The sequence below is a fragment of the Ictalurus punctatus genome, chromosome 1 (assembly GCF_001660625.3).
Source record: "Ictalurus punctatus breed USDA103 chromosome 1, Coco_2.0, whole genome shotgun sequence".
Taxonomy (NCBI): Eukaryota; Metazoa; Chordata; class Actinopteri; order Siluriformes; family Ictaluridae; genus Ictalurus; species Ictalurus punctatus.
In genome coordinates, this window is record NC_030416.2 from 2,116,002 (window position 1) to 2,130,057 (window position 14,056).

Consider the following 14,056-nt stretch of genomic DNA (forward strand, 5'->3'; position numbering starts at 1 on the left):
CTTGGTGCAGGTTCAAGAAGAAAAGCTCTGCCTTACCGAGTGGTGCCGACATGAAAACCGGCATTTCTTTAGTCAGGGTTTGGGAACCATCTTGGTTGGATCCCATCTTCTTGATGCGAAGTTCTATCTTGGTTCCGATTTCGATAATAGTGGTGTCTACAGGCACACCTTGGTGTGTAAACATCTCCTGGAATCGCTGGGATGCAACCTGAGCTTCACTGCGTGTGTCAAAGCGGATGTAGATGTAGCTGTCGTCTTCGCGGTATGAATGAGGATCCGGAGGCGGTAGGTCACCCTCGTCGGCACTTACGAACGGTTCCTCCTCGACATTCGGTGGAAGACGTGTACGAAGCAGCTTCTGGAGCCTCCTGCTCGCCTGTCGTAAAGACTCGTCCATCTCGCTGCCGGAGCTCTCAGGCTCACTGTCTGCACTATATCCGAGAGTTAGCGGACGACGTCCTGATGACTCTCGCACAGAGCCAACGACGACTTTTCCACTGTGGGACGCAACCCCAAACTTATTTGTGACCTCACAAGTGTACACCCCAGTGTCGTTAGTTGTAGCAGCTGGCACAATCAGAGAACAAGTTCCATCATTGTATATGTCGATGTGGTGGTGTTTGCCATCTACCAACGGTTTGCCGTCCTTCAGCCAGCGAACTTTGTCTGGCTTGCCGTCTGCAATACACTCGAGATGAATCGTCATATTTGGTTCTTTGTTCTGGTCCTTAAAGACCTCTTTAAAGGCAGGTCGCATGTCCTTTCTGGCTTTGAAGCCTTTGAAGGCAGCTTGGATTTTGATGGCTGCCTCCTGCAGCTCATCCCTGTCGTCATCCTTCGCGATCTCAAGCGGCGGTGCTGCTGTGGTCTGCTGCACTGTTTTCTCGGTCATTTGAAAATGTTCGTAAAACTTCTGGGATGCAACGGTTTCACTTTCGCTCATCACCGTGACAGAGGATTTGCTGCTCTTTTTAAGGTAAGACACCAGACTTCCACTAACGGACTCGTCTTCAGAACTGGTATACAGTTGCAGCTCTGGTTTGATTTCAATGGGCTTCTCTTTCTCTTTGATCTGCTCTTTCCCCACGCCTTTACCCTCCAGATCTTGCGTCTTGTCTTTACCATCTTCTTCTGGCAGCTCAGATATGGAGTCCAGTGTGGGTTCCCTGCTCATCCTCCTCTTCTTGGCCAGAGCATCCCATAAAACATGCAGATCTCCCTCGGAGGCAGCCTCAGGGGGCAAGCCAGGCTGGCCACCTTCCTCGGGCTGGGGTATCACAGTGCGATCTTCTGCAATCAGAGGTGACGACAATGTAATATTTTAGGGAAAAAATATTTGGAGGGAGTCCTGTTATCAGAAACACATTTTTCAATTCATTTATTAGATTATGTGGCTCGTCCACCATCCAGGTGTCCGTGAAAATTGTGGTTACTATAGAAACAATAATACTTTGATTTGCAGGTGCACTATTTGCAGAGCTATTGCTACGAGAAATATTAATGAACACCTTCTGACCAATCAGATTCCAGCAGAGCTATGGTATAAAATAAGAAAATATGCATTAGTTCAAACTTAATTCTATTTTTCCTGAACATTAAAAAAAAAAAGAAAAAGTCTGATGGTGCACGAAAACTGGGCATGGGCGGATACCTTCAAGGTCGAGGTTTATCGAGGTTTTCACCTCTTCTGAGGCCGCACAAGTATAGACCCCTTGGTCAGCAGGCTGGAAATCCTTAATGAGCAAAATTTGGGATTTGCCCTCTGTTACCATCTGGTATTTGGCACCGATCTCAATCTCCTGATGGTCTTTTTGCCAGACGACCTGCTTACTCTCAGATGAAAGCTCGCACTCCAGACGGGCAATCTTACCCTTTCTGAGCTCAGACACGTTTAACTTCTTGGCAATGGTCACTGGTGCATCTAAAAATCAGAATAACAGAAAAAAATATTAATACAGTTGAAGATACATGATTTTAATCCACAAGTTCTTCACAAGTACTTGACGACCTAACCGTTCTTACCCAATGTAACAGTTTGTGGAAGCTGGACAGAGTCTCCAATCCCTGCACGGTTAATAGCTGCCACACGGAACCTATATCCAGAGCCAGAGACAAGATTTTCCACCGTAAACTCAGTATTGCACACTGGTTCTGTATGGCAGGGCTGCCAGAGAGCACTATCCACTCTCCGCATTTCCACACGGTATCCCAGGATTGGGCTTCCACCATCATTGAGAGGTGTGAACCAGGACAGAGTCACTGAAGTTGGTCCCTTAGTGACCAGCTCAGGATCCTCAGGGGGGTCAGGTACGGCTAAGATTCAAGAAATTACATGAGCGCAACATTAAATTCTTAATATCGGTGAGTTTCGCAAAACCCGCTATGTTGTATGGACTGGTTGCGCTTACCAATAGTCATTAGCTTGGCCACTGAAATGGCATCCTGAGCAGCAAACGTGATCTCCAGTGGTGACCGGACTTGGGCTTTTTTCAGAATGAGGGTGCACGCACATCCGTTATTCTTCATCGCCCAAATGTCATCTGGCCGTAGTTCAGAACCATTAGCATACCAGTTCATGTCTTTCTCTGGTACGGGCTCACTCAGGACGCAAGTGAACTCTGCTTGCTCACCAACAACAACGGTCTTGTCCTCCAAGGGTTTCACCACTTCCAGCTCCAACCCTAAATTTACAGTTCACAACATTACATAATAATTCAAAATAAATACAATTACACAATAAAGGTCACATCAGCCAGGGACATTACACCCTACCACCCCCATTTAACGTCTCGCCTAGGTCATGTCGGACTGCATAAACATTCTATGGGGCCAACAGTGCAGTCTCAAGTGGTGTGCTTGGCAGGGGGATATTCTTCTTGTAGAGAGTATGCCGTCTTGCAGAAACCAGCATACAATTAAGCTATAGAACCAGTTTTGCCTGCAAATGATCTACACATACTAAAAGAATACTCCAAATCTTTTTTTATATATATTTCAACTTCTGGTAAAATGACTATAAGCATGCTAACGATATTCAAGTTGCTAAACTGACTAACCTTTGACTGAGAGAAGGGCAGAGCTGGAGGCAGTGCCAGCCTGAAAGGTTACTGTCGAGTTGTCACCAGCTCTCAAGTCCTTCAGCAGCAAAAGATGGCGTCGACCATTCTCGAAGCAAACGATTTCCACTTTTGCAGACTCCTTCACAGGTTGTCCATCAACCAACCACCGGCAATCTTTAGACTCGGGGAGAGATAGGGAGCACTCGAAAAGTGCCTCACCTCCTTCAATGGTCTCCACGTTATCCAGACCTTGAATGATCTCAATGGGTTTCGCTGTAGGACAGGTTTGAGAGGTTAACTTTTTTATTCCAGTTCAAATTTGGGAGTGTTTTATTGCAATGCACCATCAGCAGTATGCGTTTAATTAAAAGGCCAATAGCTGATGTCAATAACAGTCGTAACCTTATGTCATGTTACATAAGATTAGAGACCAGCCAAAAAGCTTGTACGTTTTTAGATATTACACAAACGAAATTTGAAATAAAGTTAAAAATCTATAAATAATCTGTTTTACTCCACTGAAACGTTCCAATGATCCCCTCGGCTGGACCATCAACCTCTTTCTCCACTAAAAATGCACCATGTAAAAATCATAATATTAACCCGAAATGTGAAACCTTACAGATTTCATGCAGCAACATTGAGTAGCTTCATCCCTGACTACCTTTCAAACATAAATGCAGGTGTGGCTGGTATAAATAGGCTAGTAGGGCTAAACACCCCATTTTTGCTGAGGGGGCTGATTTCTTTCTACCCCTTCCATCTGATATCACAACCAGCCATCACTGCCTTCTTGCCTTCCATGACAGATGTATCCCACATTTGTAAAAATTGTTCATATAGTCTGATGCTCTCCAACGTCAGTGCGTTAGGTATCCATCAGCCTCACAACTCTTTCAAACATGTTGCAGAATCCTTACTGCACAAATATCTGGACCATTGAGCAATGCTAAACGAGCAGTATCTTACCCCACAGGCATTTCAAAGTTGGCAGCCCCAAAGAACCCTGGCTAAACTTGTCTTATAGTATCGTGAGATACGAGTTCAGGCTGCAGGTAAGCTCACCTTGCACCCTCAGGTGTGCCTCAATACAGGTCCCTTCTGCCTCACAGGAGTATACACCCACATCCTGTGCAGTTACCCGGCTAATGTACAACCTCGCTACAGTCCAGTCTTGCTCCACTATAAGCCTCTGGCCGTCAGGTTGCACGGGTTGCCCGTTTCGCTTCCATATGGCCTTGACTGGGCGTGAGAACTGGCAGATGAACTCTGCAGGCTGGTTCTCTGCTATGTCGATATCCTCCATGGCACTGACTACCTCCACAGTAGGATCTATAAACGATGGGTGAAGATTTGTCTCACATGAGATGATATTAAGCTGCAAACGACACTACTTAGTAAAAGACAACATTTTGGAAAAAAAATTTTTTTACAAATAGTGCGCATGCATCAGTTGCAGAAACCTGATGAAGCAAAGGGAACTGGTTAATGACTTTATAGGCATGAGATTGTGAAGTATTAAAAAAAATTTTTTAAAAAAAAAACAACGTATTACATCATATTCCAGAATAAAAGGGGTTCGATATATATGACTGTCAAAAAACTAACGGATTCTGTGTGCTTTTTTTGATGTTTAAGCCACTTTGATGGTCCAGAACTTAAGTAAGTGGACCACATGCATAACCATGGATCTAGGATTAAGTGAGAGGCCATCAGGCCATCTGGGTCATTTGTGAAAATGGTCAGAGAACGAAGGTGACCGAGCAGGATCCTTTTACAGGCTACCCTTGGGGATTCGGGGGGGGGGGGGGGGGGGGGGGGGGGTTGTGCACTAGTTCTGACGAACTTCCCTGGAAATCCTTCAAATCAGTCGTACGTACTCAAAAACCTTCCATTTCCATTGATCTTTTTTCTAAGAGTAAAACACAAGGTGAATTGATGTCGCATCTAAGGTCACTTTGATACGTCCTACACGACATATTTAGTGGAACAAAATGTTTAAAAAAATTAATAAAAATATATATATATATATATATATATATATATATATATATATATATATATATATATATATATATATATATATATAAATATATATATTATATATCTCTGAAACATTTCAAATGACTGAAATGATGAACCACAATGTAGGCCATGCATAGGTGAGTTGCCAAGCAACACACTCATTCAGTCGGTTGAAGGGGGGGAAACAAACCCTTTTGGAGGCCTCTGCAAGCATTGTAAAACTTTAACACAGTATTTCTAAGCCAGAATGTAAAATATGAGTATTTATGTATACATTTCATCACTAAAGTAACTGGAACATTTGGAAGAGTTCACCAGCATTTCACAGCTTTTTAAGAATGATTTCATGTCTAATGCTCTATTATATAAATCATACAAACATATGTGGAAGAGCGTTATGGGTACAGATGTGTGTATTTTTATTTATTTATTTATTTATTTATTTATTTATTTTAAAAAGAGGTCTAGCCCTGTTACATTTCTAAACTTCACGTGTTTAAATTGTCCATGAAATCTACTGCCATAGAAATCTACTGCTCAACACTTTCTGACCAATCAGAATCCGGAATTCAACAGCTCTGTTGTAGAAGAAATTATAAGGCACTTAAAAATGAGAGCAGTACAAGTAAAAGTGGGTCTCAGCTGGGGTTTTGTTAGTTTGTCAGTTCAGGAAATTCATGGACACGCGTATTTCAACCTGCTCTAGAATCACCCTTCAATGCTGCAGGGCCATAAACAAAAGAGCTGAACCGCACCCCTCAACACCTCCACCTGTTCCGGTACCTTTAACTAACAGCCTAGCTGAGGACGTCAAGCTTCCCGTTTTGAACAGGACGGTGCCAGAGTCATTTGGTGCCAGATTCTTTAGGGTGAGGGTGTGAATATTGTCTTCACCCACCCCAATAACACTGAAGGGACTGTTCTCCAAACGGGTGCCATCCAGCCACCACTGGACTCTCCCTTTGGCACGGCGAGACAGCTGGCAGGAGAACACTGCCTGCTCTCCCGCAAAGACATCAGTGCTTTTTATACCAGACACTATGAGCACCTCAGCCTCTGCAGAGACCACAGACAAACAGCTAATCAATAGCATCCCTGAACTCATTTAAATAGAAATCACACTCACACACACAAAAAAAACAATACATCACTGTGAGCAAGTATTTAACTAGGCCTAATTTCTTTTCATGGATTTAAACTGCCAAATTTGCTGACTAACCTTGCCAGAAAAACAAAAGTAGCAATAGTTCATTATTATGGTTGGAGTTCGATCTGAAAATGCTGGAAATGTCACGATAGTCGTGTACTTTCTGTCAGAAAATGCCCGTGGTGGCCTGGGAAAACCCTTCACGTGAGGAAGATGCCATTTTGTACTACATATACAGTATATAATAAAGCAAATAAAAAGAGGGAGATTCCATCTCAACGCCACTGATATATTTATTACCTAATCCACTGATCAAAAAACATCGCTCTCAAAATTGTTGAATAGTCAAATGATAATAACGGCAAAACCCCCCCCCAAAAAAACCCATGATTAGTCATCAACTTCGACCTTTTTCCCAGAATTAATCTGCAGCGACTTCCCACGCGTTTTCCCAGGCCACCTCACACACATCAGCAAGAAATGTGGAGGAGTCATTTAACAGGAAACAAGAGACATCAGATTAGATAGAAACCAGACATCAACCTTGATTTCTCTAGGAATAAGAACAGACCGTATACACAAGCCGTCATGGCGTCCGTTTGGTTTTTTTAAAAGATAGAATTGACATGAATGTCTGGAAAACGTTTCCTTAACCTTTTAATGCATAAATTATTTAAAAACATATTCCAGTTTGTTCCACCTCACTTAAAGTTGCACATCATATGAATTAGGATGTTTTCTAAATATCTTTATTTATTTATTTAATCTTTAACTGAAAGGGTATTCATTGGATCCTGGCACAAAACTGACGATCCAAATTGTGCATGGCACGCATGAAAGGATTAACTCTTAATTCCTAAAGTGCTATGACTTTAATCCAACCCGCTACAAGTCGTAACTTTTTTTTTTTTTTTTAACGCTGAAGTGAACAATAGCATTCATTACCTTGCACTGAAACCGAAGCCGTCGTTAACTGATTTCCTGCGTCACAAGTGTAATAGCCACTGTCCTCCGGTTTCAGGTCGTGTATGTGAAGCTCTTGTACGCATGCCTCTTGTTTCAGCTGAAACTTCTTATTGGGTTGCAGGACTACTCCGCCTTTACGCCACTCTACGTTGACGCCGGGCTTAGAAAGTTCACAGCGGAGAGTAACCGTGTCACCTTCGACAGCGTCTACGTTCGCCAACTCCTTGCGGAAGAAGGCCGGGGTTTCTGACAAGGGTGAGAGGAAGAACAGTACATTTGTATTTGGACGGGATGCTGTAGCGTTTCATAAGAGTTGTGATCAATTACAGATCTTCGACTGACGATAAGCAAACAAGCCATAAAAAGCAAACTTCTTTTAACCGTCTAAAAAGCAAAAGTGAACGAGCCAACATGATGCGTTCATACTAATCTGCTTGCCTCCTAAAGTACAAGAATCCTGCCTTTTTGGAGGACCTGGACAGGACAACTATGTATGTTAGTGTTAAGATGAACGCTCATTGCTGTGTTCATACTGTATAATACATGACAATATAACATGGCGCTGTTGTGCACACATGCACCCAAATCATACACGAGAGCCACACACCACAGCATCGCTAGCTATTGAAGAAGTACCGATGACTCACAAGCACTTGCAGAGAACTAACCCTTTACCTTTGGGTTTCTCCTTCACCACCAAGGAAGCAACAGTCCTCTCACAGCCAACCACAAAGGCCACGTCACCCGAATCATCAGGCGTGACCATTTTTAACACTAGGCTGTGTTCCCTCCCTCGGCTGCTGATCTGATTCAAGTCATTGTTTTGCAGGTGATTGAAGCCTAGCCACCATTCGGCATTAGTTACTCCTGTCTCGGACACCTCGCAATGGAACGCAGCATCCTCGCCGGTCGTCACAGTTACGTCCTTAAGTTTCCTTGTAATTCGTACACGTTCTAGATAAAGAGAAGCGCAAAAAAAAAAAGCTAACTCTTTCTAAGGAAAATGCGACTATTGACCATATATTTAAAAAGTTAATGAAAGTCCATCGAAGGCCATTTTATAGTTTGGGAATTATAAGATATTGATATCTGCATCGTAACTGATCATAACTGGCTTGAGAGAACACGAGCAGAACAATGCAAACACTAAAACTGATCACCTTTGACACTCAAAGTGGCTTTGCTTTGTTTCTCTCCGACTTCACACACGTATTCTCCAGCATCGCCAACCGTTAGCTTGCAGATCACCAGAGTCTGGATTGTACCGTTCTTCTGAATGGAATACTTGTCTCCATCAGAAATGACTTTTCGGTCCTTCTTCCAGGTCACAAGGGCGTCGGGGGTTGACGTTTCACAGGATAACGTAGCTTTATCTCCTTCTGTGGCTTCCTGGTTCGTCAAGTCTTTTGTAAACTTCAGCACAGGGACAGCTAGAAGCACATAGTATGAAATAAGTTGTTAAAAATGTATTTGACAAAAGACAAAACTAGAACATGACATGAAAAGATACTTGGACAGCACTGGGCTAGATTTTTTATTTTTATTGTTAGTTACAAATACACATTCAGTCAGTAGAACATGGTGTAACGGGAATAGGAATACACAGTAATTCATGTCATTCATACAAAAAGAGGTTGTGCTTTTGATGGCTAGCTAACAATAGGTGGCTAACTGTTTTCAGTCATCTCTGTCGTGTGTTCGGATTCTGTACAATGTGAAGAACCTCGTTAAGAACATGTCAAACAAGTGATGAATCAAGTCAAACAAATTCACAAGAACAATTCACTGATAATTCATTATTAATGCAGTCTCTAAAACGTGCCTCGAGTACAGCAATTCGAAAGCGATGTTATTCAAAAGGAGGTTGAGGGAGTTAAATGGTCAGAAAGGAGAAACGCAAAGCCTTGCAGATGGTGGAGTCTTCAGAGACTCTTGAGTTTACCTTTAACCGTGAGACAAGCGAACGAAGTGTGGCTCCCCACATGGAAGGACACGGTTCCCGAGTCTTTCTCGGTCACGCTCCTTAGAGTGAGCGAGTGCCTCTTGCCTTCCGCTTGGATTACGTTCATCTCGTTGCTCTGGAGAGGAACGCCCTGAAGTTCCCACTTCACGTTCTGGGCGCCGTCGTGAGATACGAAACACTCAAAGGACACATCGTCTCCTTTGTTAACGATGCAGCTCTTCAGCTCGGTGTCGACAGTAATGTCGGGTTCTGTTTAATAAACATCGTCCAATGGGGTTACAAGGGATACAATGGTGTAGTTGGAATAAGGGTGGCCATTTAAAAAACTTGAATATCTCCCTAGTCATCAAGCTGGCATACCCATTACTCACTGCACCACCATTCAAAAGAAGGTACATGTCTTTTTGACGCTTGCCTTCTCTGTCCATGTTATTGACAGGAAATGCTTTAGTCCACTATATGTCCAAACATAAGTGGACCCCTGACCATTACACCCATAATATGTGGTTTTTCCCCCGAATGTTGTGACAAAGATGGACGCACACAATTGTCTAGAATGTCTTTGTATGCCGTAGGATTACAATTTCCCTTCATTGGAACCAAGAGGCCCAAACCTGTTCCAGCATGACAATGCCCCTGTGCACGAGCTCCATGAAGACATGGTTTCCCAAGGTTAGACTGGAAGAATTCGAGTGTCCTGCAGCGACACACTACACTGAACACCTTTGGGATGAACTGCACCCCAGGCCTCCTCACCTGACCTCACTAACGCTCTTGTAGTTGAATGAAATTTGTAGCAAATCCCCAGAGCCACGCCCCAAAATCAAGTAGAAAGCCTTCCCAGAAGATTGGAGCTTATTAAAACAGCAAAGGCGGACTAAATCTGGAATGGGGATGTTCAGCAATCACATGGGTATGATGGTCAGGTGTCCAAAAACTTTCGGCCGTATACATATGTATAGACTATAGGTGTGTGTTTTAAAAGGCTGGAAAACCTATGTCTAATGAACTCAAAACATCAACAGTTCCAAAGGAAAGAATTATTTGAAATATTGCAGTATAAAGTGTACTAGCAATTGTAGTTTATTTAACAATGTAGAGCATTAAAATGGGGGTTTAGCAGCTGTATTAAATTCCTGTGCATGTAACACATGTCGCGTCTTTTACATTCACACCAAAAAAAAAAAAAAAAAACAAAGAAGCGTGCAGCCACAGATTTGGTGACAGCTGGTGAAATTAGTAGTACAAAATGTGAGAAGAGTGTCCCATGCACGAAAGGAAAAGAAAGGAACTGTGGGGAAGATGGAAAGTAGCGTCTTTGTAAGGATATTTTAGCAAGGAATGATGTGGAAATTGTGAGTCGAACCATGCAGGAAGTGGCATGGGATGGAGGTAGAGCGCTTAAGGCCGCTGCTGCCAGTTAAGAAGGTAGAATATAGGTTCCTACCCTTTACCGTGAGTTGGGCAGATGTCATTTCATACCCTGAATCACAGGAATACTCTCCCGAGTCTGCTTCCTGTAGCTTGTAGATGACTAGCTCGACTACAGCTCCATCCTGCCTTAACTCGTGTTTGTTGCTCGACTGTAGAATCTTTTGATCTTTGCTCCACACTACAGGTGCTCCCGGTTTGGTAAGTTCACACCGGAATACGACCGTTTCCCCGGCTTCGGCTTCCAGCTTTTTCAGAGGGGTTTTAAACAGAATGGGTAGTGCTGCAAAGTGAAGAGGTGAAGTTCAATGGGAGGAAAATGAAAAAACCTGCTGTGGCATCCTTCATAAGCAATCCAGATTTGCCAAAATCCTACCCTTTACTTCTAGGTGTGCTGTCGTTTTCTGATCTCCACTATCGCAGGTGTAGACTCCAGAGTCTTCAGGGTCAAGGTCGTGGATGATCAACTGGATGAGGTGGCCGTCTTGCCGGCATTCATACTTGGTGCAAGAACAAAGGTCTACTTCCCCTTTGCGCCACTGAACCGGTATACCTGGTTTAGACAGCTCGCAGCACCAGGTGACACTTCCCTTCTCCATAGCCTTCTGGTCCTTCAACTCCTGAGTGAAAATGGCTGGAAGAACTGATGATTTGGATAACAGAGGAAGAGAATTGGCAAGTAAGGAGATGCATTTTTTGGGGTTTTTTTTTTTTTTTGGGCTAAAAATCGGGTCTACATTTATATCCCATGCTTAGGTAAGTGATCGATTCCATGAGTGTGATAGAGCAACAATCTCTTGATGTTTGGTGCACTCAGGCGTCAAGACAGGATTGAATAAAAACCTGTGTCGTACTGAAATTAAAATTGATTAAACTGTTATTAAACTAACATCAGTTCGGAATCTACTCAACAAAACTCACGAAACCACACTACTAGCAAGGAAGACAAACTCCAAGGACAAAGCAAGGGGTTCACAAGGTTTTATCTTTATCTCAATGAGATTGCCTTCAACCTAAAATAAGCCAAAAAAATTTTTGTCTTCCAAACAAGGCAAAATAATCAGCTAGAAAATTAAAATCAAGCCAATATATACAAATAACCTCATAACCTTACTGCCTGTACTTGTTACTGACAGTATTTATAAGAGCCTTATCACCTTGCAGTTCTTGCCTGGTTTCCCACTGAAGGTAAGCAGGGTTGAGTCTGGTCAGTACCTTTATGGGAGACCACCTGGGGTTGCTGCTGGAAGTGGTATTAGTAAGGCCAGCAAGGGGCCCTGTGGTCTATGTGGGGTCTAATGCTCCAGAATAGTGACAGGGACACTATACTGTAAAAACAGCACTGTCTTTTGGATGAGACGTTAACAGAGGTCCTGACTGTCTGTGGTCCTGGGACACTTATCGTAAAGAGAAGGGGTATAACCCTAGTGTCCTGGCAAAATTCCCCCATTGACCCTTCTCTTCCCCATAATAATCTCCATCTCTGAATTGGCTACATCACTCTCCTCTCCACCAATCGCTGGTGTGTATTGGGCATTTTGGTGCACTATGTTTGCGGTCGTATCATCCAGGTGGATGCTATTTAAAGCGCTTTGAGTGTCTAGAAAAGCGCTATATGTACTGTAACTGTAAAAAACCATGTATGCCACACATCGGTCAGCGTCCGGTCCTGTCTAAACTACTCGGCCTCTTACCTTGAACAGTCAGCTTGGCGGTGCTCTTGGCGGTGTCTACACTGCACGAGTACGTATCACCGTCAGCCTCCTCCAAATCTTTCACCGTGAGAATGAGGATTCTTTCCTTCTGCGTCATCTGATACTTTCTCCCTGCCTTGATCTCCTTCACGCCTTTCAGCCAGGTGACTTTGGAAGCCGGTTGTGCGGTTTCACATTCGAAACTGACGGCACCTTTTTCATGCGCGGTGAGATCTTTGAGCTCACGGATGAACTTGTTTACAGGCTCTAAAAAAAAAAAAAAAAAATATTTAAATAATAATACGAATTTAGTTCTGAAATCTGCAATTATAAAAAGTATTAATACATCATCAAGATGATCGAAGAAGCACCTTTGATTTCCAGATGAGCTTTCGATGTCGGTCCACCGGTCACCTCGCAGCCGTATTCTCCAGAATCCTTGGCAGTAACACTGTGAACAATCAGCTTCACCACCTTATTTTCCTGAATAATCTCATACTTTAGGCTTTTCTGGATCGTCTTTCCGTTCTTCCACCAAACAACATCCAAGCCGGCCAGAGAGAGCTCACAGAGGAATATAGCATCTTCTCCAGGAGCAACGCTAACACCCTGGAGCTCTTTAGAGAAGGTAGGAACTTCACCTGAAGCAAAGAAAAGAAAAAAACAAACACAACAATGAAGCTATTTCATGAAGTTGCTTGCAAATAAATCACACTGCATGGCAAACATACCACGGTTACGTTCAAATGGACAAAACACTCCATATATGGAAGCCCTCTAAGGTGTGATTGGTGTTTCATTTGGTCGAGTGACAAATGTCTCACCTTCCACAGACAACGTTGCTCTCGAGTTCAAATCCTTGAGAGTGAAAACGACCTCCCCCGAGTCTGACCCAGTCACTCCTCGGATGCTAAGTGTGTGCTTGCGCCCTTTGCTGCTAATCTGGAAACGCCCTCCGCTCGTCACATGTTGGCCTTTCAGGCTCCATGAGCATGTGTCCGAGCTTTCTCGAGAGAGGATACACTCGAACATGCAGGTCTCACCCGCTTTAGCCTCCACTGACTTCAAGCGTTTTGTGATGCCGATGCTGATTTCTGTGCGATGCGGGAGAAAAAGGAGATAAGTTTAAAATGGTGCTATACCTTCTACCAAAACGCTGTTGAATTCTCGATTCTGATTGGTCAGGAGGTACTCAAATTCCAGGGTTTTTATTTATTTATTTATTAATGAGCTCCTTCTAATGTGTTATTGCTTCAATAGTATCATGGTAAATAGTAAACAGATGAAGTATTTGTCTATAATGCGAGTTTTCCTTTCATCATACCTCTAATGGTGACCTTTGATTTCGTAACATCTGTACCAAGATCACAGCTGTACTCTCCGGCGTCCGCCTGCGCGATGTCCCGGATTGTCAGACCCAGGATTCTGCCGTCATGCAAAAGCTCATGCTTGCTGTCCGCAGAAAGGACGGCACCATCTTTCCGCCAAACAGGGGACACTGTGTGTTTTGAGGCTTCACATTTCAGCGTTACAGTGCCCTTTTCTTCTCCGATCACGTCGTCTAACAACTTAAGGAAGACGGCTTTCTTTTCTGCAGTGCAACAAACCAGAATGAAGCGTTCTGAATTTCTCCAAGCCACAAGAGTCTTGAGACAGTGCCTTGCGCAAGTATTCATAATTCACATTTAGCACCATCCATCCTGCCTTCAAGCTTGACCAGTTTTCCCAGTCTCTGCTGAAGTAAAGCATCCCCACATGCTGGTACTACCAC

At 43.4% G+C, this 14,056-nt stretch overlaps 1 protein-coding gene across 11 annotated transcripts in view; it reads right to left on the minus strand.

The window, feature by feature from the left end:
• Positions 1 to 14,056, minus strand: part of obscnb (obscurin, cytoskeletal calmodulin and titin-interacting RhoGEF b) — a 58,308-nt gene that overhangs the window by 16,116 nt on the left and 28,136 nt on the right. For 4 of the 11 annotated variants that reach the window (XM_017466774.3, XM_047159492.2, XM_017466770.3 and 1 more), the window contains exons 33-49: positions 13,610 to 13,876; positions 13,110 to 13,379; positions 12,657 to 12,926; positions 12,286 to 12,552; positions 10,968 to 11,234; positions 10,608 to 10,874; positions 9,140 to 9,409; positions 8,358 to 8,627; positions 7,873 to 8,151; positions 7,177 to 7,443; positions 5,868 to 6,140; positions 4,125 to 4,391; positions 3,057 to 3,332; positions 2,409 to 2,681; positions 2,023 to 2,313; positions 1,652 to 1,921; positions 37 to 1,290 (exon numbers count right to left, since the gene is read on the minus strand). In XM_017466774.3, coding sequence (XP_017322263.1) covers positions 37 to 1,290; positions 1,652 to 1,921; positions 2,023 to 2,313; positions 2,409 to 2,681; positions 3,057 to 3,332; positions 4,125 to 4,391; positions 5,868 to 6,140; positions 7,177 to 7,443; positions 7,873 to 8,151; positions 8,358 to 8,627; positions 9,140 to 9,409; positions 10,608 to 10,874; positions 10,968 to 11,234; positions 12,286 to 12,552; positions 12,657 to 12,926; positions 13,110 to 13,379; positions 13,610 to 13,876 — 5,598 coding nt within the window. The remainder of the gene's footprint in view (positions 1 to 36; positions 1,291 to 1,651; positions 1,922 to 2,022; positions 2,314 to 2,408; positions 2,682 to 3,056; positions 3,333 to 4,124; positions 4,392 to 5,867; positions 6,141 to 7,176; positions 7,444 to 7,872; positions 8,152 to 8,357; positions 8,628 to 9,139; positions 9,410 to 10,607; positions 10,875 to 10,967; positions 11,235 to 12,285; positions 12,553 to 12,656; positions 12,927 to 13,109; positions 13,380 to 13,609; positions 13,877 to 14,056) is intronic. The other 7 variants (XM_017466799.3, XM_017466810.3, XM_017466804.3 and 4 more) reach the window with 7 other exon arrangements.